Source organism: Megachile rotundata, chromosome 2 (assembly GCF_050947335.1).
Source record: "Megachile rotundata isolate GNS110a chromosome 2, iyMegRotu1, whole genome shotgun sequence".
Taxonomy (NCBI): Eukaryota; Metazoa; Arthropoda; class Insecta; order Hymenoptera; family Megachilidae; genus Megachile; species Megachile rotundata.
In genome coordinates, this window is record NC_134984.1 from 23,281,503 (window position 1) to 23,308,267 (window position 26,765).

General features: G+C 42.6%; 2 protein-coding genes and 1 long non-coding RNA gene across 11 annotated transcripts in view; 2 read left to right on the forward strand and 1 right to left on the reverse strand.

The window, feature by feature from the left end:
- The first annotated feature begins 226 nt into the window (after nt 1-226).
- On the forward strand, nt 227-10,831 carry LOC100883155 (Z band alternatively spliced PDZ-motif protein 67). 6 transcript variants are annotated; one of them, XM_012293869.2, is made up of 12 exons: nt 238-631; nt 1,661-1,771; nt 2,486-2,637; nt 3,363-3,429; nt 3,528-3,772; nt 4,365-4,680; nt 7,770-8,220; nt 8,645-8,941; nt 9,079-9,137; nt 9,688-9,860; nt 10,254-10,420; nt 10,496-10,831. In XM_012293869.2, the coding sequence occupies exons 2-12, from the start codon at nt 1,673-1,675 to the stop codon at nt 10,525-10,527; spliced, it is 2,058 nt and encodes a 685-aa protein (XP_012149259.2). In that variant the 5' UTR covers nt 238-631; nt 1,661-1,672; the 3' UTR covers nt 10,528-10,831. The 6 variants fall into 6 exon arrangements, with proteins under 6 accessions (XP_076398426.1, XP_012149259.2, XP_076398429.1 ...); XM_076542314.1 differs by having other exon boundaries at nt 242-631; nt 10,254-10,416; XM_012293868.2 differs by lacking the exons at nt 9,079-9,137; nt 10,254-10,420; nt 10,496-10,831 and having other exon boundaries at nt 242-631; nt 9,688-9,829.
- A 564-nt stretch (nt 10,832-11,395) lies between these two features.
- On the reverse strand, nt 11,396-13,399 carry LOC105663636 (uncharacterized). The gene is made up of 2 exons (XR_001097087.2): nt 13,245-13,399; nt 11,396-13,088 (listed from the first exon to the last, which is right to left on the reverse strand). It is a non-coding gene; the product is annotated as an uncharacterized LOC105663636 (long non-coding RNA).
- Nucleotides 13,400-13,577: 178 nt separating this feature from the next.
- Nucleotides 13,578-26,765, forward strand: part of LOC100874905 (Z band alternatively spliced PDZ-motif protein 52) — a 29,903-nt gene continuing 16,715 nt past the window's right edge. For 2 of the 4 annotated variants that reach the window (XM_012293862.2, XM_012293863.2), the window contains exon 1: nt 13,596-14,042. In XM_012293862.2, the coding sequence (XP_012149252.1) occupies nt 13,941-14,042 (102 nt within the window). In that variant the 5' untranslated portion in view covers nt 13,596-13,940. Of the gene's footprint in view, nt 14,043-26,765 lie in introns of all 4 variants that reach the window. The other 2 variants (XM_076542295.1, XM_012293866.2) reach the window with 2 other exon arrangements.

The following is a 26,765-nucleotide window of genomic DNA, read 5'->3' on the forward strand; positions in this document are numbered from 1 at the left end:
ATAGAATATACAGAATAATAATATTTATTTTATAAAAAGTAATAAGAATTTCTAACTGGAAAGCGGTAGAAAGTTTCGAATCAAATAAATAAACGAAACTTTAACCGACTGACGGTATCACGCTACCAGATGGCAGAAGTAGCGCATAACGATCTTTTTTAAACCGATTTGGCGGGAAAGTGCGAGGACCGTTGAAAGTTGTACGGCGCTTTCATCGTGCGCGCAGATAAGGTTTAGTCGACGAAGGAGTAAGTCGTAGAGGGAGGCGCCCCATAGGACGACGAGGAAATCGAGGACCCGAATCTAAATAAATCGATCAGTAAATAGATCGAGCCTGCTTCCTACTGTTTTGCGATTGGATAGAAAGGGTAGCAGGGGGCAGAGGGCTGAGGGGCGAAGAGGCCGTGTATTTGTGGCGTTCGAGTCGGCAGCTGCGATCGCCTTCTGGCAAACTTTATCGTGACACCGTTTTGTACGTGTTCGAGAGTCAGTCGGTTCGTTCGATCTTGGGTTCGGTGGCCCATCCGATTTCCGATCGATGAATCCAGTGATATAGTAATTTGCTCGGTGGTGCATTTACCGTGCATCGTGGTGGCAGCGTTCCTGCGACGATCCGCCGCGCAACTCACTGGCAAGTAACCTCGAATCATTGACTAAAATTCTCGCACCGCTAGACTATATTCGTTTCGGCCGATGCACTGCCACTTCCGCATACATACTGCAAATTCCTTTCGACACTCGGCGCGCTCCAAACGCCATCCTTTTTGTTTTCAATTTTATATAGACCGTATGATCTACCGTAGATAAACGTATATCACAGATCGATCATAACAATGAATATTACTTTAAGGAAAATCGATATTCGATGGTATATCGATTGTCAAATGTGTGAATGAATTTGATGTATGTCGACTATGAATATTTTATTCTCAGTGCAGTCTCGATGTATGGTCTTAAAAGCGGATTCCTTTTCATGTAAACTTTTATATATACTAATGCTCTCCCGTTATAGCAACGTAAGGAAATTTGAAAATTTCATTTCCTTCTGTTACTTATTCAAGGTCATATATTGCGATAATTGCATGTCGATTGCCAAATGTTCGATTAGAATGCGAGTTGACCGTGAATATTTTATATATCGATTATTCCGATACAAAAACTATCAGTTATGTCTACCGTGTCAACCGATCAGGACGGTACTAACACAAAGACCGCGATTTTACGAATAACCGTGATTTTCGTTGTGCTCTACGTTACCACAGTTTGAAAAGTCTACGCATCAATTTTTTACATATCGTTTTAAATTAACATTATGTAATGGAAATTAATTTAGAAGACTAATATTGTTTATGACTAATTACATCTAAATTAAGATTACAGGCAGCTCGACGATGCTAACGTCAAAATTGAAATACAATTTCTATAATTATAATCTGTTTCTATAAAGGTCCTTTGGTGTTTAAATACGGAACGATTCAGTTTTAGTACGATGGGTGATGCGACTCGAAGAAATTCAAGCTCGTGAACTAGTTCCGTCTATTTCCTATTATATAATCGATCGAATCAACACGGAAATTACTTTCGAAATTAATTAACTAGGGTTGATGACCGTTATTCGAAAGTAGCAGAATTTTTTAACGTTAACACAAATAAATTTCAGATGTAGGACAACATGGCTGTTAACATAAAATTCACGAAATTCGACAATACACCATGGGGATTTCGATTGGCAGGTGGAAGCGATTTCCCGCACCCGCTGACTGTCATCAGAGTACGTATTTACGTTGTTTATACATTTTCTATATATTGCAAGTGAAAGTTCATTTATAAAATTGCTCATAAACTTCTAAAGAGTTGGAATTTTATACATGTGGATTGTAACAAATGTTTGCGCGCACGAATGCACCGGAGTACGGCGGGTTGCATGCGCACGGGGCTGTCGATAAGGTAGGACAATCGCATCAGTTTTCGTCCATGTAGATTTCTGCTTGATCGATCGAGTGAACGAGTATGCGATAACGTACAAGATTACAAATGCACGCACCAAGTTCTTTTAGCCGCAATGCTTATATTTTACTAAATCGAGATTGGCATATTAGTATTAATTTTGAAGATGCAACCGACTATAATCCTCGGTGTCTGAATTTACTTTTTCTCGATCCTATTGTATGAATAGATATAATAGGATATATTTAAAAAATTTTTAAATCAGAAACATAGAGGCTTTTTATAATGCAAACTCGTCGGAATTAAGCAACTTCCTGTTTTCGCGACAAAAGCTAAACGTATTTTCACTTATCGTAAACTTGTTTACTCGATTTGAAGTATTAATAAGTGCACCTTACAACGAATCATAGTGACGTCGGAAGAGCAAATACGTTTAAACGTTCATTAATTTTAGAATATGATTCCGAATGAGCCTGAAAGTCATTTGTCGAGTAAATGCAAATAAATGGAATAAAGCAGAAAGGATCCATCCGTTTAGGTGACAGAGGGAAGTCTCGCGGAATGCATGGGATTGAAGGTTGGCGACGTCGTAGTAAGATTAAACGATCAGCCCATCGGTGCTTTAACTCACGGTCAAGCGCACGAAGAACTAATGAGAGCGGGGAATAATTTCGTCCTGGGCGTACAGAGGTAAGGGCCTCGTTCGACTAATGCAGGATAATGAGGGTAGGTCGTGGAAAGGTTTTCGTTTCCTTACTTCCGGCGGAAATAGACTGCGACATTAACCGTGACAACGATTCGATATCAATGTCAACGCCAGCGCTGTATCGTTGCTTCGGATTGATCTACTTGGACAGCGAAGCTTAACTTGAACTACTTTCGATCGTCTGAAAACTTTATTTTCGAATGCTCGATGATTCACGAGGCAGATATTGGCCCGACGCGAGCGTCTGGAATTCGTTGATCCGTTAATGATTTTATTGCAAATCGCTGCTCGGGTCATTTCACGCGAGAAGACTAATGAAACGACGAAAAGAGAGGAAATCTACAAAATTCTGCAAATTGCGTGTACCTGTACGCTCGACGCGTATTATAATAACGCAGCCAGAATATATCCCGGCGTACGGGCAACGTGTGGCAACGAATTGCAACACTTATAAATAGGTGACCCAGAATGAAATCTGTTTATCATTGGTTGGCGATTTTATTGCTGGCATTTGTTCCTCTATTCCCTCATTACCCTTTCGCGAGTGAACCGGCTCGCACTAGGCTTCGGAAAACCGAGTTAAAATCGTCCGTTCGTTCCAATTTCGTTCGTCCGACTCTTAGGTGGTAAAAAAAGTGTTCTGACAGTTGACAGCTGGCTGTTAAATTCGTTTCGAAAAACATTACTAATCGGTTTAATTATTGTACAGAGAAGGAGATCCTCTCAAGGCTGTGGAGGCGCTGTCCGAGGAGAACATCGTCCCCTACAAGATACCTGTAAGTATTTTAAGCGTATCTCAATTCTATCTCGATGTTTGTTGTTCGAAAGTACGTCAACGATGTTTTCATTAAAGAGACGTAACGTTGTTTATTAGCTCGCTGATTTGCCGCCGGTCTTCCCAGAAAAGATCTTGACAGAGACTGTGATCGAGCAACGGGAGGAGATAAAGATCGAGGAGAAGGTGTACGAAGAAGAGGCGAAACCCGAAGTGGAACCACTACCGGAGAAGCCTCAGGACGCTAATAGCGAAGTCGTGCCGAATCAGAATCTCACGGACGACGAGATTGCACAGTTGATCCTAGAGGAGGAAGAACTTCTAACCGACAAAGGCGTTTTAGGGTATACATTTATCGTTTGAACCAGTCTGATTATCTTTTTCGGTCGAGTAACCAGCAATTTTCACGCATTGTATCGCCACGCGTTGTACTATGCGTTAGCATCACCACGTGTTTAATTGCCACACTTTACGTCGCATCAAAATATTTTTATATTCTCGATCGCTTGGCAAGTAACTCTGGAATTCAAGCGCCGCAAATTGTATCTTTTTGCCAATATTAATGCTCTATAAATATTAAGTTATTGCATATCAAATAACTAATTTCGCAAAGTTGATAATCTGCCACGATTCGATGACATAAAAGTAATACAAAATAGTACTAAAGTGTGACAAGCATAACTAGCTAGTTCGTCATTGGAAAATATGATGGACCAATTAGATTTGGACCGTTTGCACTTGAAGATATTTGTGGCATAGGAAACTAGCTTGTTGGAAAGTTGTTGAACACAAATATGTTGTTACGTTCTTCTCTAAACTGCCACAAGATACATGTTTCAATATCGAATCGAGTGCAAAGGGTTAATATCGAATCTCGATCGAAGGGGTTGATCTGTAGAGAAGAAAAAATGAAATCTAATTGCACGATCGTTACAGGGTAAATTTTAAGAAGCTCAGACCCCGAGCAACGGTATTGAAACAATCGAAAGTGATCGAAGAGCTCCAGAATCTCGCCACAGCCGAGCCTCCTTTGGTCGAACAGTTGAAACGGACCTCGGTGTTCCTAAAGAAACCCGAACGACCAGTACCGGTGCCCCGTAAGAAGCAGGAGGAACAAGAAGAAACGGAAGTCGAGTCTTACAAAGTGATAATAAAGAAGCAACAAAAGAGGAGTATCACCGACCGGCTGCTGGAGAAGGGTTTGCTGAAACCCGAAGACGCGCCAAAGACTCCCGAGCCTCCGACTCCCGAGGTAAACATGGAAAGTAACGAGTTGGGGATGAAAATCGAGGAAGACGATTCGTCGATCGTTTCGTTGAAGCAGGTCGACGATGATTCATCTTCAGAACCAACCGTCATGTGTTTCGAGTTCTCTTCTCTGTGTATTCAACCGGAGATCGAGATCTGCTCGATCCCCTCGCCTTCCCTAGATCTTGAACCCAAGAGCGTTACGAGCTCGGAGTCGGATATCGTGCCAGTACAGTCGCCGAGACGCAAAGAGCCCGTAGTAACGTCGCGTCGTCCGCCGAACAAGCACAAGTTCAAACGTTTCTACACGAAGGCTCACTACTTTCGAAGGTGTCTGTTCGGGAAAAGAGGTCACGGTGAGGTTAAAAAGTCGTCCAAACCGAAGTCCTCGATCAGAGAACGTTTCCAAGACGACAAACCGAGCATGCTTCGCGTCGAACAGCCTCAGGAGCGTCCGCGTCGCTGTAGCCTAGAGACATCCAGAATCAAGGGTCGTTACCTTGAGACGTACTTGAAGCGGGAAGATAATTGGATGAGACGCGTGGTCGATGGCCTGTTCGACGAACCTAATCTCGATAACTTTCTCTCGAGCAAACTATTCGGTAAAGCGGTATCGGGCAAACGGATCTCCGCGAGGAGAACCCGTTACGCGGAGAAGATTCTCCTCCGTAGCGTAGAATTTGTCGCGGTTCGTCTTCGCTCCGACCTTGAACGGTACCTCGAACAGGGTGGCTCGATGAACGTCGTCGATTCGTTGGCGTCCAGATCGAAAATCGGCAAACGTCTTTACTTCAAAGGTCGTTACTTTCAGCGTATCTTCTGGCGAAACGTGGCTCGTTTGATCGGCTACCTCAGGGGTGTGACTTGTCGCAAGGACGTCCGAGGCAGAGACAGAAGGAGGAGTTCGGCGATGATCAAGATGAAAGGTCGCTATCTGGAGAGATACTTGGAAAGTACTCTGTTCGATTTGGACGAGTTTCGCGATCGTCGCTCGCGCGTCGTTTCGTCGAAGAGAAAATTGTTTGTTCGAACGCGTTACGTCGAACGCATCCTCAAAAACCATTTCGAGTCTCTCGCTTTGATCGTCAAATACATTTATCAAAGTATTTCCGGTTCTTCCGCCGTTATTCCAGGATATGCATCCTTGAACGTTAGCCAGAAGCCATTAGTTTCGTCCGTCGCGAAAGACGACGAAGGTCTCTCGAGTTTGATTCGTTCTTCCAAAGATTTCATCTCGACGGAGGTGTTCCATCGCGGTAGCAGACGTTTGTCGAGATCTTGCAGAGGCAGCACCGGTTCAGCCAACGTTTCCGGTATTCTGAAGAACTATCTTTTCGATTTCAATTGGTTCAATAGGGAATCGACGAATCTGGCGACTAACGAGAAGAAAGTCGTTCCAGACAACGATCGCGAGGGTCGTAGATTGTCTTTCGTGCCAACGATTCTGTACGAGGGTCTCACGAATCGAATAGGGGTCGATTTTACGCGACTGGTCGCTTACGCTTTCGTACCTTGCACCTCGATCATTTTGTTGTACATGTACAAGTAATGTATTCGATTCGACGAGTGTTGTTGTACGTCCACGTATGTACACGTCCATCATTTTGGATGATATTAATGATTACGATTATGTTTAGATTTAAAACGACGTCACTTGTTCTAGGACATCATCCCTAACAGACGCTAGATCATCGTGGACCATCTGTAAACGTATATTAAAAAAAGAAAGAAAAAGAAACAGTGTTCGTCGTTCGTAAAGTGTGTGTTGTATCTTCTGTCTAGTGTAATTGTAACATGACTCTAGAGATAGTGATTGTACTTGTTTGGAAGGTTGTGCAGTCGAGAGAAAATTTTTCTTTTTCTAATAATATTTCATAAAAATTGGGTCAAGTTTAAATTCATATTCAATGTATACATATTTAGAACAAATACGAAATATTACAAAGTGGTCATACAACGAGAATTCGTAGTGTCGATCAACGGTGTCATTCATATCAGTGAGCATGTTCGAATGTCACGGAACGTGTTAATCAGAAAGGATACAACATCTGAATTGATTTGTTTGATCAAGTGACATGCACGGCCTAACAAGTACAAATAACGTAGTACAATGTTTAAAGAAAAAAATCGAAGTGACTCATACACGCACGTTGACTCATTCTAGTTTAATCAGTTTAGAATTAAAAGTTTGGTATCTCGCGTTATCATGCACGCGCAGATCGATGCATGTTACACCTATCTATCAATATACTGTTCTCATTGTCAATGTGATGGATTGTCGAGAAAATAGTATGTTCGAAATAAAAAGCATATATTATCTGGATGCATCCGATGCTAAAATCTGGATAACCCTTAACCTGTTAACTGGGGAAGATCAGTTAATAGTCACGTGGCACGCGTGACAGAATCGAGAGACGTGAACTTATCCTATCTTTACAACGATTAATTTCATTCACCGATTGCGGTAGACTCTCGGTACGTTTCTTCGTATTTACGCGGTTTTCTAATGCACTCTAGTGACAAACCTTGAATAAACAATCTTGCCGAAATATTGAAACGAGAGTCTACTGCAGTTACATTTACTTTTCCTTCATCTCTATTTATTTCGTTACTTCGAATAATAAATTTTTTTAATGAAAATAAGAAATAGAACGTGATTATTCCAAAACTAATTAAATAAAATTGATTCGGACACAAATGTATCGGGACAGGAGATTAATGGACATTTTTGGAATAACTTCGTTTTATTTACATTCTTTAATTCTTCGTTAAAAGAAGAATTATTAATTATTTTTTATTACATGTTTTATTTAAAATTTATATTTATAAATTCGCGTAATATCCAATTTTGCCTATGACACCCTCCTCTGAATGGATCAACGCGTGAACCCTTTGCGATTATGTTTACTTAACACATTGAACCCCGGTAAATATCGTTGACTTGTTCGACGTTTAAAAGTAGATACACAATCTCGAAGGGTTAACACAAGCGATCCGTATGCGTTTGATTATCCACTGATTCTGACACGATTAAACGAACCATTCACTATTCCACGAGCTTCGTATACTCTGAACTTTTTCGTTTGAATCCAGGCCACACCGGCGCCGACCCCAGAGCCAGCTTGTCGATCGGATCAAGAGCTCGATCCGTCGCAATCTCGTCCGGAATCGAAAGCCGAATCCAAACCGGAGGAAAACGAGGCAGAACAAGAGGAGAGAACACCAGAAACAGCTTGCAACGAGGAGAACGTAGAATCGGAAGAGAAGGAAGAAAAGTCGACGCGGGAGAAGGTTTTGGGGGAGATCGAGAAAGAGATGGCGGACCTGGCGGCAAAAGTGGACAAACAGAAGATCAAGGAACTGGTGAGCACGGAGATCGACCTGGAGAAACAGCTGGAGAACGTACAACGACAATTGCTGGCGTTGAAGCAGCTACCAAGCGAGATCGAGTGTCACCTGCGAATCGTCTCCGAGCAACTGCAGAAAATCATGGAGCTGAGCGGAGTCCAAAATGGCGCCACCGGTGACGACGAGGGGCGACGGGGTGCGTTTGCGATTTGCTAAGATTACATTTTCGTACGGATAGGCCTCGATAGGTATCCCGAGCAAAGCCCACGCGTAAGAATATTTTCAAATTTCATGCGTTCGAGCCTTTTGAAGCGGTGCCAAGCGTCGACTATGCAGGCGACCGAGGGTCCCGTTGCGAAATCAGACTGATGTTATCCGTTCGCGTTTCTTCGACGTGACTTTGAGATAGGAATTCCTTTGGAATATTTCTTACGACAAATAATTTTGCGCTAGATTGCCTTTCGTTGGTTCTTAGTACTATGGCCGTCTTGGCGCCTGAGAGAAGAAGGGAAGGTCAAGTTAACCGTGACACAGACTCGCAAAATTTCTACAACGATTTAAATTAAGAAGTAGATAAGTTGAAATGTTTTCGTAAATGCTAACGTGTAATCACGTTTCAGAAACCGAAGAAGCCGACCAAGGCGCGAAGGAATCGGAAGAGGAGCGCGAAGAAGTCGAGGAAACGGAGGAACAAGATGTGACGGAATACACAGAGGACATTTCGTATTCAGCGTACTCGGATGATGCCCCTCGAATAACCGTGAGAAGCGAGGAGGAGGAAGAGTACGAAGAGACGGAAACGCAAGAACTGGAAGGAACGTTGTCGGTAAAAAGCGAAGAAGGAAGCAGAGTGAAGAAATTCGTGGTCTCGTATGAGACGAAAGTTTTAAAGTCTCCAAGTCCTGCGCCTTCTCACGGTAAATATCGAATTATCAAATTATGAATTTCAACTATCCTCTATAACCACAACTTAATCAATTTACATTTGAAACTAAAAAGTAAATATATACCGTGTAAGATAAGGATAACGACAACGGGATGATGTGCATTATAGGTAGTTTCGAACCAGACCCAAATCTATCGCCAAAAGATCAAGTTATTCAAGAGTTACAGGTATTGCAGACAGTGATGTGGAATGTACAATAATCTCTGTTACTCTTGTCTTCATCCCTTGTGTCATCTCGGAATTTCTCCCTTTCAGAATATTTCTTTCCGAGAATTTCAAATAAGACCCGCATTCTGGTTGTCCGTCACTGTATTAAACCGTGTTTTTCAAGTTTTTAAAGACTGTTGTGTCCCCAAAATCCGTGGTGAAGTTAATGTTGTTAGATCATGTTAATATAGAACCAGAAGTTCAGTTCGAGGCACAACTCGAATGTAATTAACCATTCGATTGAAAAGACAAATACGTTTTGTCACTCGAGAAGGTTTAACGACTATTCGTGTTAAATGTCTGAGTGACTAGGAGAATTTGAAAGTCCTTAAAGTTTGTATAGTTAACGTTACATCCGTGTCGCGTGCATTATACCCGGGTCGTTTTATCGAGAAGCACGCGAATCCTGTGGTAACCCTATGTCGAAAGCATTCCTGGCTCGTGAAGAAACGTTAATTTCAATAACCATGGATGGTGGAATGACGTTTTACGTGTTCTTTTTTCCCGCAGCAAAGAGTAAAGGAAAGAGGGAGAAAACGTTCGCAAGATCTCTGGCCCCAGGCTAAGCAGGTGGAACTTACGCTTGGTCGTAGATGGAGGTGTCCGAATGATTTCTTCAATGATGAAATGATTGCCGAAGTATTATCTTCCCAGGCGGAAGTTATTCGAGGCAGAGCCCTAGGGTAAGGTCACACGATTTAATGCTGTATTTACCGACGGGGCAGCAAACATGTGTTTTCTTTTTTTTATCACGAACAATAGTATGTATGTTTATTAATAAAGTGTAGTTCTCCATCAATAATATATTCAACTTCATTTTCTATGTGAGTCATTCATTTGGTGACTAATTCTCATTTAATTTCCTGTGCGAATAAATTGCTCGATTAATCATGCGATGGATAAAACAATTTCCCCACTCAAGCTAGATTAGTTGGCTATGAAAATTATCAAAGGCTCGATAAGACTGTAAAAGTTTGGATAAGTTCGACAATCGTGATAAATTAGAAAGTCTCGGTAGCGCCTGACAGAACTCGGCATAAACTATTAACGCTCGTTTTACGATTCATCGGTTATAGAGTAAATTTTAAGAAGTACGAGAAGACGAGTCTACCGAATTACGATCACTTAATGAACTCGAGTGTCTATAAGATGATTCATAAGATGGATCGGGAACCGAAGAGAGGAATTCCAGCTAGACCCGCCAAAGTAAACGCTGCCGAGGACATAATCGAGAGGGTCGTAGGTATCCCATGCGATCCGAATCTCCCCCGAGACATTCCATTCACGGCGTATTATTTCTGATCCGTTTTTATTGCAGAAATCCCCGGCGTTGAGCACCACGGACGATAGAAGTACTCGAAGCGTCAGCCACTGAACCCGTGAAGTCATCGGTGGAAAAAAAAGAATTTTCTTTTTTAACGAGCAGACATTGAACAGAAAGTACCAGAGCCTTTACATAGAGAAACAAAAAAACAGTACTTCAAAACGATATATGAATACGTGCGCTACGAGAGTAATCAAGTATAAACGTAACGTTAATTAAAGTGCGTGTGCGTGTCGTATAGGTTTACATGCCTGTAAGTGCAAGCATTGTGAAAAACCACGTTATAAGAGCTAAACGTTAATAAAAAAGAATTGATTCTTTTTTCGTAAATTGTCGTCTCAACGATATTATTGTTCCATTACTCGATACAGTTTATAGTAAAAGAAAGTGTAACGGAGTCCACGACTGTTATTAACGACTTCCACAAAATATTATCAAAGATCGTTCAAATGTAACGTAAACCGAATATTTTTATATTTAGAACGCGAGGCTCAGTTCTGTGGTCAATTTGTTCCGCGGACTTAATTCTATCGTATTTCTTTTCGCGGGAGCACCGAAAAATGTCGTTTAAAATTACGAGACAACGGTATACCGCAACACATGCTGATATAAATTCGAAGATTGCAACTTTGCGTCGATGCAAATACTGAACACTTGAAACATTTTTTCGAACTTTTAATACACCATCATATTTCACCTTGAACGATCTTTAATAATAGCTTGTGGAGGTCGTCCGAGTAACAGTTATTGCACCAAGATAAAAAAAGTGCCATTTAACTTCAAAAATATTGACCTCCAAATTCTGAAGTCCGAAAACCCGTCGATTTCGTACAAATTTTACGTACTGACCTCTTTTTTCCAACGAAAATATTCGCTGTTGACAAAACGATACGGTTGATAGCGTATAATAATCATGGAATATTTATTGGAAAATGATAATGGTATCAAAGAAGGTGCAAGGCAAAGTTCCAAATTCTTAAATTTCGAAATTCGTGTTTTCGACGTTGTTAAATGGATAATCAAAGTCTCCGTTAGATACGGTATATACCATTTCCGAATGGCACCGCGGATGGTTCCTGCTTTGACGCAACGAAATCGCATTGCGGTCACGTTCTACGCAAGATTCTTTCACGGAATCGGATATCCGAGGATTCCTCGTCCACGTTGGTTCGCGGATGAGTCGCGCATATATGTATACTTTCACCTTTCCGGAGATTTCTGACTTCTCCTCGTAATAGCCGTGTGTCCCGCATGCGTACGGGCAAGGCTGAGTCACTTCTTACCGTGGCCAACGAACATATTATTCCCTCTCTCTTCTTCTTCCATCTTTCTCTCGATGGTCGCCTCATGCTTAGGGTCCGAGAACGTGACGTCGGTCCCGAGCAATTTATGTAAAGCATTCTAGGCATGATTCACGAACTAGTTCGCGCCCTCGTGACCGCCACCGGCGCAGAAAATGCAGCCACTCTCTAACAGCACGAAAATCATGGCTCATCCCGTCAGTATACGTATACATGTGGTTCGTTGCGATAGCCGGATGAATTTCAGATCCTACGTCATGCCGATGACGTTTCTCGTTTCACCCATTCACTCTTAAACGACATCCGTTATGGATGCTCCGCGTTTTTCTTCCTCCTAATGATTCGTGCTTTGGGAGCGTTCTCGCTATTTCGGACGAAATCGCTTTCGTCCGGTGCATTTAATACGTTCGAAAATTCGCGTTACTCGTAAGAGTAATTACCGATTTTACATTGTGACCGTTGTTTTTATAGAGTCGGTAGCGAAAGGGTTAAGAGGATGATTATAAGAGGAACGGAGCATTAATCGTTGCGATCGTTGTTCCAGGTACGATCGCGTATGAATGATCGCGTGGAAGGTTGCATGGGCGGACGGTGTTCCGAGCAAGGTGCTTCTCTTCATGGTCGAAGCACCGGGAGCAATGACAGAAGGTGGACCGGTAGGAATCGGCACGATCGAAGAAAAAAGACAGAATGAAATGTCGGGAATGCCATCCCGATACCACCACCATCGCCACGCGTATTCTCAGTCGTCCTTTTCTACTTTTCGTTCTTTCCCTCCTTCATTTCTTTACTCTCTTTTGATACCTTTACAATTCTACTCTATTCATTCTATTATCCTTATCTTATTCCCGTTTCACTTTCTTATCTCCTCCGGTTACTTTTTTATGATTCTTCCTCCGCGTTCGCGAGCTGACCAACAGAAGAACGCTTTTCTTTCATTCTCCTGCTTCAAGGATTTTGTATTAATAGGAACTTCCGGTTCTTCTCGAGATATCATTTATTTTAACGCATTTTCACGATTCCTGTTGCGCGTCAACGGACTGACAAAGGAAAGAAAGCCTTGGATGGTATGCATACCACCCACCACAGTATTTCTTCTACGGGGTGTTTCATTTATATCGTCGCAAGTGCTTTATTACAAAGGACATTATCCAAAGTTGTGTTTGGAGCTAGTCTTTGCATTCGTTTCAATGCATTTTCACCAGCTTCAATTAATTGTCTAATATCCATGAATTTCTTTCGTGGTCATTGTATACAGATTTTAAATTCGCTTCTGTCCATTGCACCTGTTGCATAAAATGAATGAACGCATCATGTAAATACAGCCGAATAAGAGACGTTTATCGTAGGAGTTATAAATAGTTATACATATAGGCAAGTGGTTGTTGTAGGTACAAAATCAGTAATAAGTAATTTAGAGACGTAGAAATTTTGAACCTGACCTGATAACTGTATGCAATTAGAATTGAACAGTAAGCACCAGGCGGATAGGAGAAAAATAGTACATAAATCAGGTTGCCTCTCGAAACACCCCTGATTCATCTGCAAACGATTGATTCGCCGATGCGTTATCTGTTCAGAATCCTTAAGGAAAATAGATAAATCCGTATCGTGGGTTGTCGAACGAAAAGCGTCGTTCCATCTTTCTGTTGGTCTTTCCACATATCTCGAACCCCCTCCAATGATGATTCTGGATCGCGGTCTCGTTCCTTCCACCGTCGCGTCGGGTCTTTCTATCCCTATCCCCGCCCCGTAGCCAGAGCGTCGTCAGAGTCGAATCGGATGGAAGGAAGGCAGCCAGGCTAGGCCCCGCTGGCCGACTGACCGTCCTCGACGTCTGTTCTACCTTTACTCCGGTCTGCGCGTTCTTCAGGAACGTTCGTGCCGTTCTACCAAACCGCGCGATTCCGCCTCGCTAAGGCAGACGTCAACCGTGACCGCCGGCCGCCGGTGCAACTGCAACGTGTATTCTTTTGTCCTCTCGTTCGACCAGTTCGCCGTATAATCAGTTATTTTGTTTTCAAACGTTAAACGAACTCTTCTTCTTCGTCAACTTTGTTCGCCGATTACGCCAGCAGTTTTTGTTTATCTTCTTTTTCCCTCTTTTCTCTCGTCTCGATCGAACAGAATCAAGTGATATGGCACAGATCAGCGTCAAGCTGTCCAGATTCGATGGATCCCCTTGGGGTTTTCGTCTTCAAGGCGGCAAGGATTTTGGCACTCCGCTGGTCGTGCAAAAGGTGAGTGTTCCTTTCAAGGAGATTCTTCGGCTTGACAACTTTCACACGTGTACAGTGAGTCGCCTTTAATTAATAAGGGATTTAGGGCCGCGATCGAGTCGGAGTACAAGTTCAGAAAGCACGTTTTCGGTTACGTCGAAGGATAACTTTGAGTGTATCATAAACCGCATTGCTCTTGTACTGTTTCCGCGATTATGCTAATCTAAATGAACACTCGCGGTATTCCTAATTATGGTCAAACGTTTCTTTTCACGAAACCGCTCAACTTGCACTGCTTCTCATCTCGCATTACTTTTCAGTCGAGGAATTTAGAAAACCACACAGTTGTAAGGAAAAACTTTGACAATAACGTGAAATGTGTATAAAACAGTAATGCTTCATTTAGGATATATTTTATTAATTTGATTACGTCTTCAATTCTGAAACACGAGTACGAAATATTTGTTTGCGTTTGCTTCGAATTCACCTTTAATTTTCAGTAAGGGGTTCTTTGTGAACGTATCTACAGGGGTATATGATGGAATTAAATGAAGTACGCCAGGTGCGTGAGTGCATGGAACTTACCTTGACCGAATAAGGGTTAATTAACCCTTCCATCAAAATTTTATTAAACAGAAATCGTCGTACCTCTAAACATTCTAGTATCGTTATATTAATATTGCGAGGTGGTGCATAGATCGGATAGAAAATGATCTGTTTAAATTGCAAAGTGATCTGAGTAACTGCTCATTGTCAACCTACCAATACGTTCAGATACACAATGATCTCTCACGAAGAATTTTAGAAAGATTTTATGATGTCCTGCACATCGCTTCAGGAGTTCTTTCCTCGTTGACCAACTTCTAGAAACCATCAGTAGCTATCTTACGATTATCGATAATAGGCTCTCGAACTCATTATCGAAGTTGACTACAATTGCCTGTGATGTCACCGATACCAAAGTCCTTTAGATCCGAAAAAAAATTTATATCCAGTAGTTTATCATCATCGACTTTCTTTTCTGACTTTTATCTCCGATAAAACATAACACGCGATATTTAAAATATAACACACGAGACTTCGCTTTAACGGTATAAAGAATTTTACGGCTTAAAAAATGAAGTAGAGGGTTAAAGCGAAAGTGATTCGGTTGTATTTTGTGAAGGGGTATGGTCTTTAGCTTTTGTCGATTCTTAGCTGGTCAAGGCTCGTGTATCTTTTTTCTGTTGTTGTGATTACGGACTATAAAATGATATTACGTAATATACAGGCAAACGCCAAATTATTTCACGCGCATCGGTAGAAATCTCTGCCAACTACGTGCGAAACGCTCGGCTCGTCGTGGTCGCCGTGTTTTGGCGAACGGGGCGGACTGTAACACGAGAAGCTTTTGGCTACACTCGACTTTCGAGCGAATTTTCAAACTTTCTTCGTTTATTTCGACTATTTGACCATTGATGCAACCGCTTACGAAATATCGATGCAAATATTGTGTCAAGCTTTGTCCTTGGTGCATCTCCTTCGTTTTCTATTTGTCCGCGCGAGAAGTCTCATGCTTATTATCGTTGAGAAAGGAAACCATTATTTTCTCTACTTTTACGTTTTTTACGCTCGCATTCTAATTTGCCTGTTGATTTATTAGGTCATTCGCGTCACGTGTTTACATCTGTATGAACTAAAAAGTTTTTGTTTGTCTGTCTTTTGTGTGACATGTTTGATGACATGTTTGTCCGAGCGTGGACGTTTCGTTCCTCGTACGAAAACGACTCGAGGTCTTATAAAGTTCGTCTACAACGTTATTGTAATGCATGATTCAGAGAATACCGACCACAAATACTGATCACGTGTATCTAAAAATTATAAAATTTGTTTTAAAACAAAATTAAAAGGACGAATCTCTGGGTAGTCTTAAAGTTGAATCAATGACATGGAGCTTAAAATTACAAAATTTCGCTTAAAAGTTAGGTGTCTGCATTTCTATCCGCTTTTACTACAATGTGTCTTGCCAGTTACGTCTCGATCCACTGCAGCCGCGAACGCATTGAGGAATCGATACAGGTGCGTTATCGAATCATAACATCGTTGCAAACGATACCATTGATCTTACAGCTTAAATTGTTTACTATGCAAAATTGTTTAGCATTAAAAATAAAATTGATCGAAGATAGCGATGTGTACAAAGCACGCGAAAAAGAAAATTTCGAATAAATGAAAGTTTCATGTACAAAAGCGAGTGACGTTCAAGTGGACATCGATGGATGAACGATTGGTTCGAACGGCGAATCGATAAGCTTCGTTACACGCGATTAATTCGTAATCCGATGTGATAGGAGTGTTTCGCATCCCTCAGACTCATATTTCTCTCCTTTCCGAGAAACTCGAGGGCGGCCGGACGTCGTATTTGCGGCCTCGTAAAATAAACGGAGCACGTGCTGCTAAGAAGGCCAAGTTCGAAATGTCGATCGGAAGATGAAGTTGTTTTACATGCGAACAACATTCGCTAGCGTTTATCGATCGTTTCCTTGATCGTATCCGAGTGAAAAACCTCGAGATTCGCGCGAGATTGTACAGGTGTTTCTGAGTTTACACGATCCGCCATCTTTGCGAAGCGGTGTCCTAGACCCAAACTTACTACTGCTGGTTTTACAGGAAATTCTCCACGAATCGAGTAACATTTCTTTCACTGATCCAGTGATCGAAGTAATCTAGTAATAAATTTAGGTTACCAGATTTCTTAAATCCTAATACTTGTACATCCAAATATTTCTGTCATCCCTACATTCTTATATCCCAGTATCTTAGAATGTTTGCATTTCTATATTTTTAACGTCTTACAATTAATTTTTTGTTACAACTTTGCAAGTCTAATTGTGATTGTTATAAATATCGCCCGTTTCGCAAACGAGCAATTTGTAAAGTATAACTCGAAGAGGGACATTGCGCGATTGTTTTGAAAAGGGTGGAAAAACAGTGACGAAACAATCGGAGAACGGTTTTTAAGAACCGATGCATTAAGGCGTGTTTAAAAGGAGAGAAAAAGGAGAGACTGAGAGAGGCAGAGACGCGTCGCTGGTAATCCGAGGCAAATTATTTGGGCGTTCTATTTCTAGAAGGTGCCTTTGCGAAACGCGCAAGCCGGGTCGAGCCCTGCTCGCGAAGACAACGACGAAGGCAACGTCGACGACGTCGTCGTCTTCGTCGTCGTGTCGTCGTCGTTGTCGTAGTCGACGACGACGAGCTTCCTGGGCCGCGTTGGTCACCGCGAAAATAAATTTTTCGACGGAGAGAGCGATCCTGTGTCGATCGATAAAAATACCGATCGACCGGAGCGCTGATGGGCAACTGTGCCCGCGAGAGAGCGGTACACGACCGTACAAACGCCTAATTCCTTTAACTCGAGTAGTTTAACTTTGAAAGTTTCCCTAATTTCTGAATACTGCAAAGTTCTGAAAACATCGCTGTGCTCTTCGACTCGATGAATTAACGCAGCCACTCGATATTTCCCTCCTCTGCCGTTCCACGTATTCCTACGCTACGGATAAGACCACTGTCGAGGGTGAACTCCTGGGAATCAGACAGATCATTTCAAATGATACTCGTATGAAATTTGAAACGTACACTCGCACGAGTTGTTCCCTCCATCGCTCTCGTTATCAATGCAACGTGCACGTTTTCGATTAAGCGAGTGAGTCAGCAGTGAATTATTTTTTCTTCAGCTTTCATTCATTAGTAAGAAACGGATAAACCGAAGTTTCTCATGCTTCGCAGCCTTCTGTCGAAGTAGCAAATTCAACGATGAAAGTGGTATCGATCGATTTTATCGAACTAGCAACTCGGTCAGTCAACATATTGAACGTAGTAATGGTAGACATTAGTTCAATCTGATCGTACTTAATCTTTATTCTAATCTAAACCTAATATAAGCAAGGTATCGACGTCTAGAATTATCGTTTCTTATCCGATAGTCTCGGAAGAGATATTAAACAATTTCTTTTCATCTTCGTTTCGACTGGGTTTCGTTAAAGAAGAATGCTTCGTAGTATCGAAAGGGGAAAGAATATTACTCGATATCGCGTTTACGTTCGCGTAATCTGCGAGAAACAGCTGCGTGCATCTGCGCGCGAATTTCCGTGATTCCGTTTCGATGCAGTCGGTGCAACGTGGGCGCGTTGGTTACGCGATATTTCGTTCCCGAACGATGCATACGCGCCATATTATCGTCGCAAGGAAGGACTCGACATAAATTCCGAGTGTCGTTAGCCGATATATGTATAACGTCACGTCGATAACGCCTCTTTATCGTTACCATTTTATTTTTACCCTGTCACCGAAGCGGCTCCGATGTCTAATTATTAACGGAGAAACAGTAAAGTCCAAGGTTGCGAACGATTTAAACGGTGATCGGTATTGTCGCTTCTCGATCCCGTTTCGTACATGTGGAATTTTCTTTCAAAGGTCGGACGCGTTATTATCGTTCTCGATTAGTAGAGGAATGCGCTTTTAAAGGAGGTTAATTACTCGTTTCCTTTATCAAGGCTACGCTCATTAATACGTTCGGTAAGAATCGACGGCTTAATTATTTCGCTCGTTAAACGCGCTGGGAATTTCGTCGGATCGAAAGGGCTTCGTTATCTCGTACGAAAGAGCCTGGAAAATCGACAACGACGTTACGCAAGCTTCGACGTTAACAGGTAGCTAGCTCGAAAATACCAGCTACACTTCCTTCCGATAAAGGTTAACACACGAAATGTGGCAATCGCTGGGATTTTGCCAGAAGCGCGTGGGAAGTAAACGATTTACCGGATCACCGTTGAAAAATGAAGAAGTTATCGCGGCGAGCGAAACGAAACCGAAGCAAATTATATACCGCCCCGAGTTAAACATAGAAACAAATTTTCGTAAATACCGGCCACTTCGGAACACCTGACCAAAATTATTAACGCCTTCGCGGCTATATACTCTACGCCCCTATGGAATCGATGGATCATCGGACTTTACGTTTTTATATCGACCATCGGGAGGAGATTGATTAACGATGCTGCAGAATCGATCGCGTTATTCTTGCTGGTAATATATTAATTTTCAGTGGGCTGGAGGCGATTGCGAATAAATACGTTCGAACCAGGAAATGGCAGAGACGCATTCGATTTCTCGAATGTAAATCCAGTCGAAACGAGATGTTTATCCACGGATCGTTTCCCTAATAGACGTTTGTTGGGTAGGAAAACGTTCGAGAGACCGTACGAATGCCTACGAGGTAGAGGTTCATTCAAGAAACGCAAAACGTGAGTTATCGAAGTGCAAAGAAGACTCGACTCCAGAGCGACGTAAATAGTTATTTCCGCAGCTGCAACGCGCTTTCGTATAAATTTACACGATTGTTTTGCGAAGTGTTATGAAATAATATATTTGGCATGAAACGTTTAGAGGACGCGTTATTTAAAAGCAACATCGTTCGCGAAAATGATGCTATCGCGCATTTTCTTCTTTTGTTTTTCCGAGATCGAGGAAAAGAAGTGGGCAGAACGGAAGAAGCAGAAGGAAAGAGGAGAACGACGTATCGAGAGCGGTGATATTTTCGTCATTATCGAAAATAATCCGAGTGGAGTCGAGTCACCGTTCGCGAATTCTGTTTACGCGTTCTGTCTACGAGGCCCGATTTCGCACAACTACGCCAGTGTTGTAGGCTCGATTTGTTTACGAGCAATGGAAGCCGGCTGCAGGCGAATTAGAAACCGACGCAGGACGTCGCCGGCTGCCCTGCACCACGCCGTTTGCAACCTCGTCGTTTCGTCGAACGATACAATAAGACCGTTAAGAGTTTCCGCTTTTCCACGAACCCCTCGATCGCTCAATTTATTTCTGTGAATCTCGGATTCGACTGCAAGAAATAGCCTCGATGCAACTCGCGGAAAATCGGAACTCGTAACATTATTTATCTCTAACACTCTGTGTTAGGAATCATTTCTTGATTACCACTTTTACAAAAAGTTGCATGGATTCATGACTTTGTCGCTTTGATCTAATCTTCTCGAAATACAAAATGGTCGTGACGGATGCGTTAGGCAATGACGATATTTAATAGTATAACAAGGAACAGAGACGTTTGGCCAATAAATTAACATTACCGCGAAAGTATGCAGAGAATTTCGGCACGGGTACCACTTTGGCAATCGTCAGGTCCAAGATTATTTACCAGTCTAGCTTTTAACCGACGAAATAAAATATTTGATTATCTTTGTCAGCTAGCATAACCGAACCATCAATAATAGTTTCACAGTTTGCGAAACGTGCCGTTCAAAGTTCCTCGTCCACGAAGTTTCACGGTGAAAGAAGAAAAATGATCATTGTACGATGCATGCGACTTTAAACTTGACACAATTGTCGCAGAAGCATAAAGATCACGTTTCTGGCGAAATGTCAAATGTCTTAGCTGATAGCACGAATCTTGGATCTTGAAACGGTCGATTAATTATCTATCATTACGAGTTACGATTAAAAAAAAGAAACACCGAAACCTTTTAGAAACTCGTCGTGTATCGTGGTTGTAACACTTATGCAAGAATCGGACGTTAGTGGGAGTTTTGGCCCGGATCTCTCTTCTGGAGATACAGATTTTCAGAAGTCCGTTGCACACGGTACGCAAATGCATTTGGCTGGCAAACGAGGACCCATCGATACGATAATCTACCGCATAATTTTGTAGCTATCGTTCGTAACCAGGGACACTGGCATTTGGACATCGTCGTGCTTAGGGACATTTCGTTAAAATCAGCAAGTTTACCCTTAAAAAGTAATCTTGTATCTTTCTACAATTGATCATTTTCGGCTGTTAGTTAGATTTTTGACCGAAGATAAAAAAAGTTCAGGTGAAGATTCTTCTATCATATTTTATTAAAGAGTGAAGCTACGGTGAAGTTATATAGAAGCATTAAACACGCCTGGCGTATACATTAGAACGAACAGCGCTTCTCCATTACAGGGTCGTCGGTGTGTTAGTTAACATGGTTGAATCGTGATATACATTTTTTCTGCTTTTACACGCGAATGCAAATGTAACCAAGGCCACGAACGCGTGCAATTGTAGCGGTAACATCGCGATAAAAATGGTCGACGCTAACTCATCTACCGACTCTTTTGCTCGACCGTCTCGAACTTGAAATTCTTCCGCTTTCGTTCTCGCGATGTACAAGGTGTACCATTAGAAACTCGACGTTTAGAACGCTGGTTGTTAACGTCCTAAGGAGATTAAATTAACTTCATCCTTTATAGATACATGCGCTTCAACGCCTCTAGACCAAACATGTCTAGACCAAACTTGTCGGCTTTCCATGATTCTTATCGAATGTATACGAACAATGAGAAAGAAAGTAATTTCAAGGAACAAACATTCGACGTAACAATTGCAACATTTCAGTGAAATTGACGAAAAAGTTGTTTGTCGTTAAAGAGAAATAAAATAAGAAAGAGAACGTCGAGAGAGATCACGTTGTACGTAATATTTGATGGAAAGAACGATGGTGAGAATATTCTCCTGTTTGGCGCTTTCGTTAGAAACTTTGGAAGAGCTGCAAGAAAAAAGTTATTTATCGAAAGAAGAAGCGAGGGCAGAAAACAGCATTCTTTCGGCGCAACGCGTCGAATTTCGCGGAAAGTGGAAAGCGTGTCGAGATATTTTTTTGTTCTTTTCGAATCGAAGCTTCTCTTTCCGGTGGGCAATCGTTGGTCCGTCGTTGCAAAGAGAATTGCTGCGGAGGCCGAAAGGAAGCCCGGCCCGTGGATATTAATAGAGGCCGAGGCCCGGTGGCGTCCGCCACCGACGAGCTTACACCCGTGGATATAAAAATATCGCTTTTATTTCTCACCGCGTCCTCCCGACTACCCAACTTTTCGAACCTTTTCCCCTACGCCACGCACCTCTTTTATTTTACACGATTATTGCCTCCAAATATCCTATCCTTCTATCTCTTCTCCCCCTACCATCTTCGAGAATTCCATCGTCTCGTTTCCACCCGAGCGTTTCTTTTCACGCTTTTCGCGTCTCCGCGAGACAGGAAGTGGCTACGCAACGCGTGGACAACCAAGAAATTTGAATTTTACATGAGTTTCGATATGCTCGTTACGTTGGAAACTCGGAATGAAAATTAGAATTCCAATGACCGAGCTTCGAAGGTATTTGAACTTGGTTATAGGCAAATTCTTTTACGATAATGCATCCCTCGAGTATGTGATTTCGATTGCCACGAATACCTCGAAATATCTCCGACAAGAATGATCCTACCTGATACGGCCACACCGAAACTCTAACCTTAATCTTAACCTTAACCTTACTCGAAGAGTAATACGTAAGTCTACCTGACACGAGTAGATCTACTCATAGCGTAATGCGTAGAAGGTCTAACCTTGATACTGATCCTAACAATAAATCGGTTTCCGAACAATTGTAAATTTACCATCTCGACGATACGATGGTATTTCATATTCTTAGCTCCCTTTTCGGATTGCCTTCTGTCTTACGCGAGTGGAATCTCGTCGATGATTTAAGAACATTCCGGATTGTTTTTTTATATTGTTAGCAAAACGAATCGAGAAAAGCCAGACAAGGCAGAGTGAAATTGTATCTCGATGACGAAGTCGAAGATTTAGGAGCAGGCATCGTAAATGCCGATTCGATTTCGGGAATGAAGAGACACAGTGGGAGGCTGTTGTGGGAAATTTGCCAAAAGTCAGAGCAGAAATCAGTCTTCTACCCGTATGTTTGCCCCGTTGCCTAGCGTACAGGCACCACGTGAATTCGTGGGTAATACGACACCCCATCGTCATCGTGATCGCATCGCTCTTACGACATCATCGATTATTTCGCGTTTTTATTACTCCCCCGAACATGTTTTTTTTTTGGCGCGTCACAGACAGCAATTTTTCATGGCGCGGTCAAATTTTCTGTTACAGCCGTGCTCACGAGGGCACTAATTATTTTCTAAAATAACCGTTTCGGCCTTTGAAAGTATCGCTAAGGAATTCTACGAGAACCGATTAAAAATACCGCGATAAGTGTAATCGTCAATGTTACGCGCTGCCCCATCATTTTCGTTATCAGCTAATGAAGAAGCGAGGTGAGCTCATACTCAGTCATTTACACCGCGTCATCGACGAGAGTGACTCGCGAGCATGTTGCGTTTCGTTCTTTATCATCCGTATACACGCTCGAACAACGATAAAAGAACCTGACAATCAATCGAACGTCCTTTCAAATTGTACGTGTTTATGAATCCCATCAATGTTCTAAATCCAACAACGAGACCCAGATCCGAGCTGGATGACGCTATGAAAACGCGTCGCTTCGAAGCGTTACCGACACTCGTTTCGTCTTAATATTACCGAGTTCGAAGAATGCGTATGTCGCCACAAACTTTTGGAACGACTTAATAGCTATTCGAATAATTTTAGTCGATTGGACAAGGAGGTTCTTTGTGGTTCGTGACGACATCCTTCCGGTGCGTGTCATCGGACCTAATCATGCGTATTTCCAACAACAAAGTCTACCTTTACGCATCTGCTCTCGATTTACTCATTTTCTTCTCCAGAAACCATGTACTCTCTGTTCCGATCACGATCGAACAAACGATCATTGTTGGTCCTCAAAATATCTTCTCCGAGTAACAAATAGCGATCTAAACCCACGCTACTTCGAACAAGATCCTTTCATCTCCTCCGGAATAATTATAAGAGGAAAAAATGTAAATTCTGTTGCAAATGTATGGATACGTTTGGGAAAAAATTGTCGAGCCTCCAGTCGAGGTCCGGAGGAGGCATGGACGTCATCGATATGCAGCCTTCCGTAGAAGGAGGTTTACGACTCGGTTACACGCGAACGATACGAACGTGCGTGTATACACACGCGCGTTCTTGTTACATCTCGACCAACAGTAACATGTACAGAGTTTGTTTGAAAAGATAAGACCAGGTCGAACGTAGGCCAATAATTTCGTCCTGACGTCACTCTCTATTTCCTCTGCTCCACCTTAGGACAACAACGGCTACCGTCGATTTTGCTGTATCGTAATCGCGAATGTCTTCGAGGTGCCATATCCGTGCTATCGGTTGTTATTTACAGAGATAATTATCCGAAATTAGCGCAACAGGGCTCGGTCGAGTCTCTTTCCTGTAGATATCGAGGATCGATCCGAAAAGTCTCGAACTCGGGGCTCTAAGATCTGGCGAGACGGAGATTAAGAAATTTCCTGTATTCGTGTAAACAAGCTTAGCGAAGGAAAACCGTGTGCAGTTTATTATCGTCGATCGATGCTCGCATTTCGGATCGGTAGCAACATTAATAGCAAGTTTGTGTCGAACTTTTCAGCGGGCTCGTGTAACTCGTTCCGTTCGAGCGACCATTAATCTTCCACTTGCCGGTAATAAAATTTACAACGACGTCAAGTCGATGCCGTGGAAACAGGAACGTTGTCGAAGACGCGAAAGTATCGGTGACTTATTTCCATCGAACACGTTCCCTTTCATTTGGTCCGATTGAGACCGGTGTCACTGACCGTAGCTCTCTCTCTCTCTCCCTTTTGCCTCTTGTCCACCACGTTTTTCGACGAGTATCGCACCAGCGCCTTATGAACGAGCCTTAAGTCCACAAACTGAGAGAAAGAAAAAAAAGAGCAAAGATGCATTCCAGCATGGAACGGTGGGATGGATCCGTCTCTGATAACCCGCCCATTGGAATGCGTACCTCGTACACCTTGGCTTATTCTCCCTCTCGATTCGACTGCATTCAAGTGCATCTACTTTGCAGCTTTCGCACACCGGTGTATTTCGGCTGCGTATTTTTAGATGCGGCGTTATATTAATAATACCTTGGACTACGTGGGCTACCGTAGGCACGCGTGGCCTCGTCAATTTGTCACGTTTCACTGAAAAATTTTAACTAAATACGTTTCGCTCGATGTTTAACGCCGTTAATCGTTATTGCCATATAACGAGTGGCTATACCACGTGTGGCGCTACAACGCTTGCGTTGTAATCTATGGTACTCCATAAAAATTGACCGAAAATATTGGATACAAAAGTTCCGTTATCACGCATCACTAACGTAATTTATTTCCACATTCTGTCAGAATCTCGGTATAAATTAATGGACGTTCGATCGGGAACCAGGTCCAATTCTTTCTATAAACACGTTGGGTGATTTATTATAGTTATTTTCGTTAAGAGACCTCGATCCGACGTGGGGAGCTTCGAATAATTTTTCCAACGTACAAACAAAATGTAGGTCAATCCCCGAACGACACGTATGTATTTACTCTCGAGCGAGAAACGCTTTTTAATCATCGATGACTGGCTCTCTTCCTGGACTCGAGGCTCGCGTCACAGGGACGAAATTGGGGCCAGAGGATGAGCGCTTCGATTCGATTCCCGTCTCTGTCTGTCTCCAGAAATAGGATCACGAAATTGCGTCATCGTTGTTGCCGTAATAGTTGGATACGTTTACGATGCGCGTTATTATCAACAACGCTGTTATTCGGAACAAAGCGTCGAGTTCCGCGAGTAGTCGCGACACGAGTTCTCGAGCAAAGATTCGAGCATGGGCCAACTGGATTTTAAGATCGGCCGCGATACCTGCTTTCTCGAAATATTAAGCTTAAAATAAGCGTCTGTCAAGCAACAAGTAAACATTACAGACGAGTTCATTGGCCCGGATTTCCTAAACCTATATCTTCTTTCGACGCGGCCGCCATAATGGAGAACGAAAGCTACTCGATAGCCACTTAGAAGTAACTATTCTCCATTAGGGAGCGTTCCGCAAATAATCGCTAGACGAATTTCTAAATAAAATCTTGTAGCTTCCCCTAGTCCGATTAACAGGTATCCGCTTTCTCGATATCGCGCTAAGTCAGGAAACGAGTCGGTGGATACGAGGATGTTGAGCAGAGTTAAAAAATAGCAAGGGTTCGTATCATAAGCTCTCTGTTTAATGTCCTAACATAGGACGTGGACGTAAGTCAGGGTTAAGCTTGGTGGGCACCGTGAAAGCCTGCCTTCTCTAAAAATAGTCTCGGACCGGTTTAAAAATAGGCCCTGAACGGACACGTATACGTTGCTCGGTTGTACGTAGCGGTCGAGAAAACCGAACGAACAGATAGAATGTTGCAGGCGAGCACAAGGTGCATAGTGCTGCGAAGGTATACGACATATCGGCGGAACACGTTGCTGCTGGCTGTTGCCGTGCCACCGCGTGGAACCGCGATGAATGAACGTGTACACGGTGCACGCGCGAACCCGCACGCGTTCTCGGCATCACGAGTTCGCGTTTCGGCGCATGCTTCGATTAATAATAGCGCCCGACGGTTTTCGAGAAACCGTACACGCAACTTGCCCTCCGGAGTATACTAATTTTCTAATTAATTTGACGAGAGGCGTGTCTAAATTATACCGCGTTGGGATCCAAAAATTATGCCGCGCGACCGATTCTGCATTGGCGTAAAGGAGCAGGGACCAAGTTCGACTGAATCGTCGATACTCGACAGTTTATCGAATCGTTTAAGAAAAATCCTATTATAGTTACGCCAATGAAGATTGCAAATTCAGTAGCCAATTCGAGGTTTATCGTGCTTTATCGATTGATTTACGATAGTTCTGCGATGGAACGAGATCGCGTAAAGCGTAATTAACCTCGAGTAAAACAGAGGTGTAACGCGATAAATTATGATGATTTAAGGCGACTCATTGATCACGCGAGGT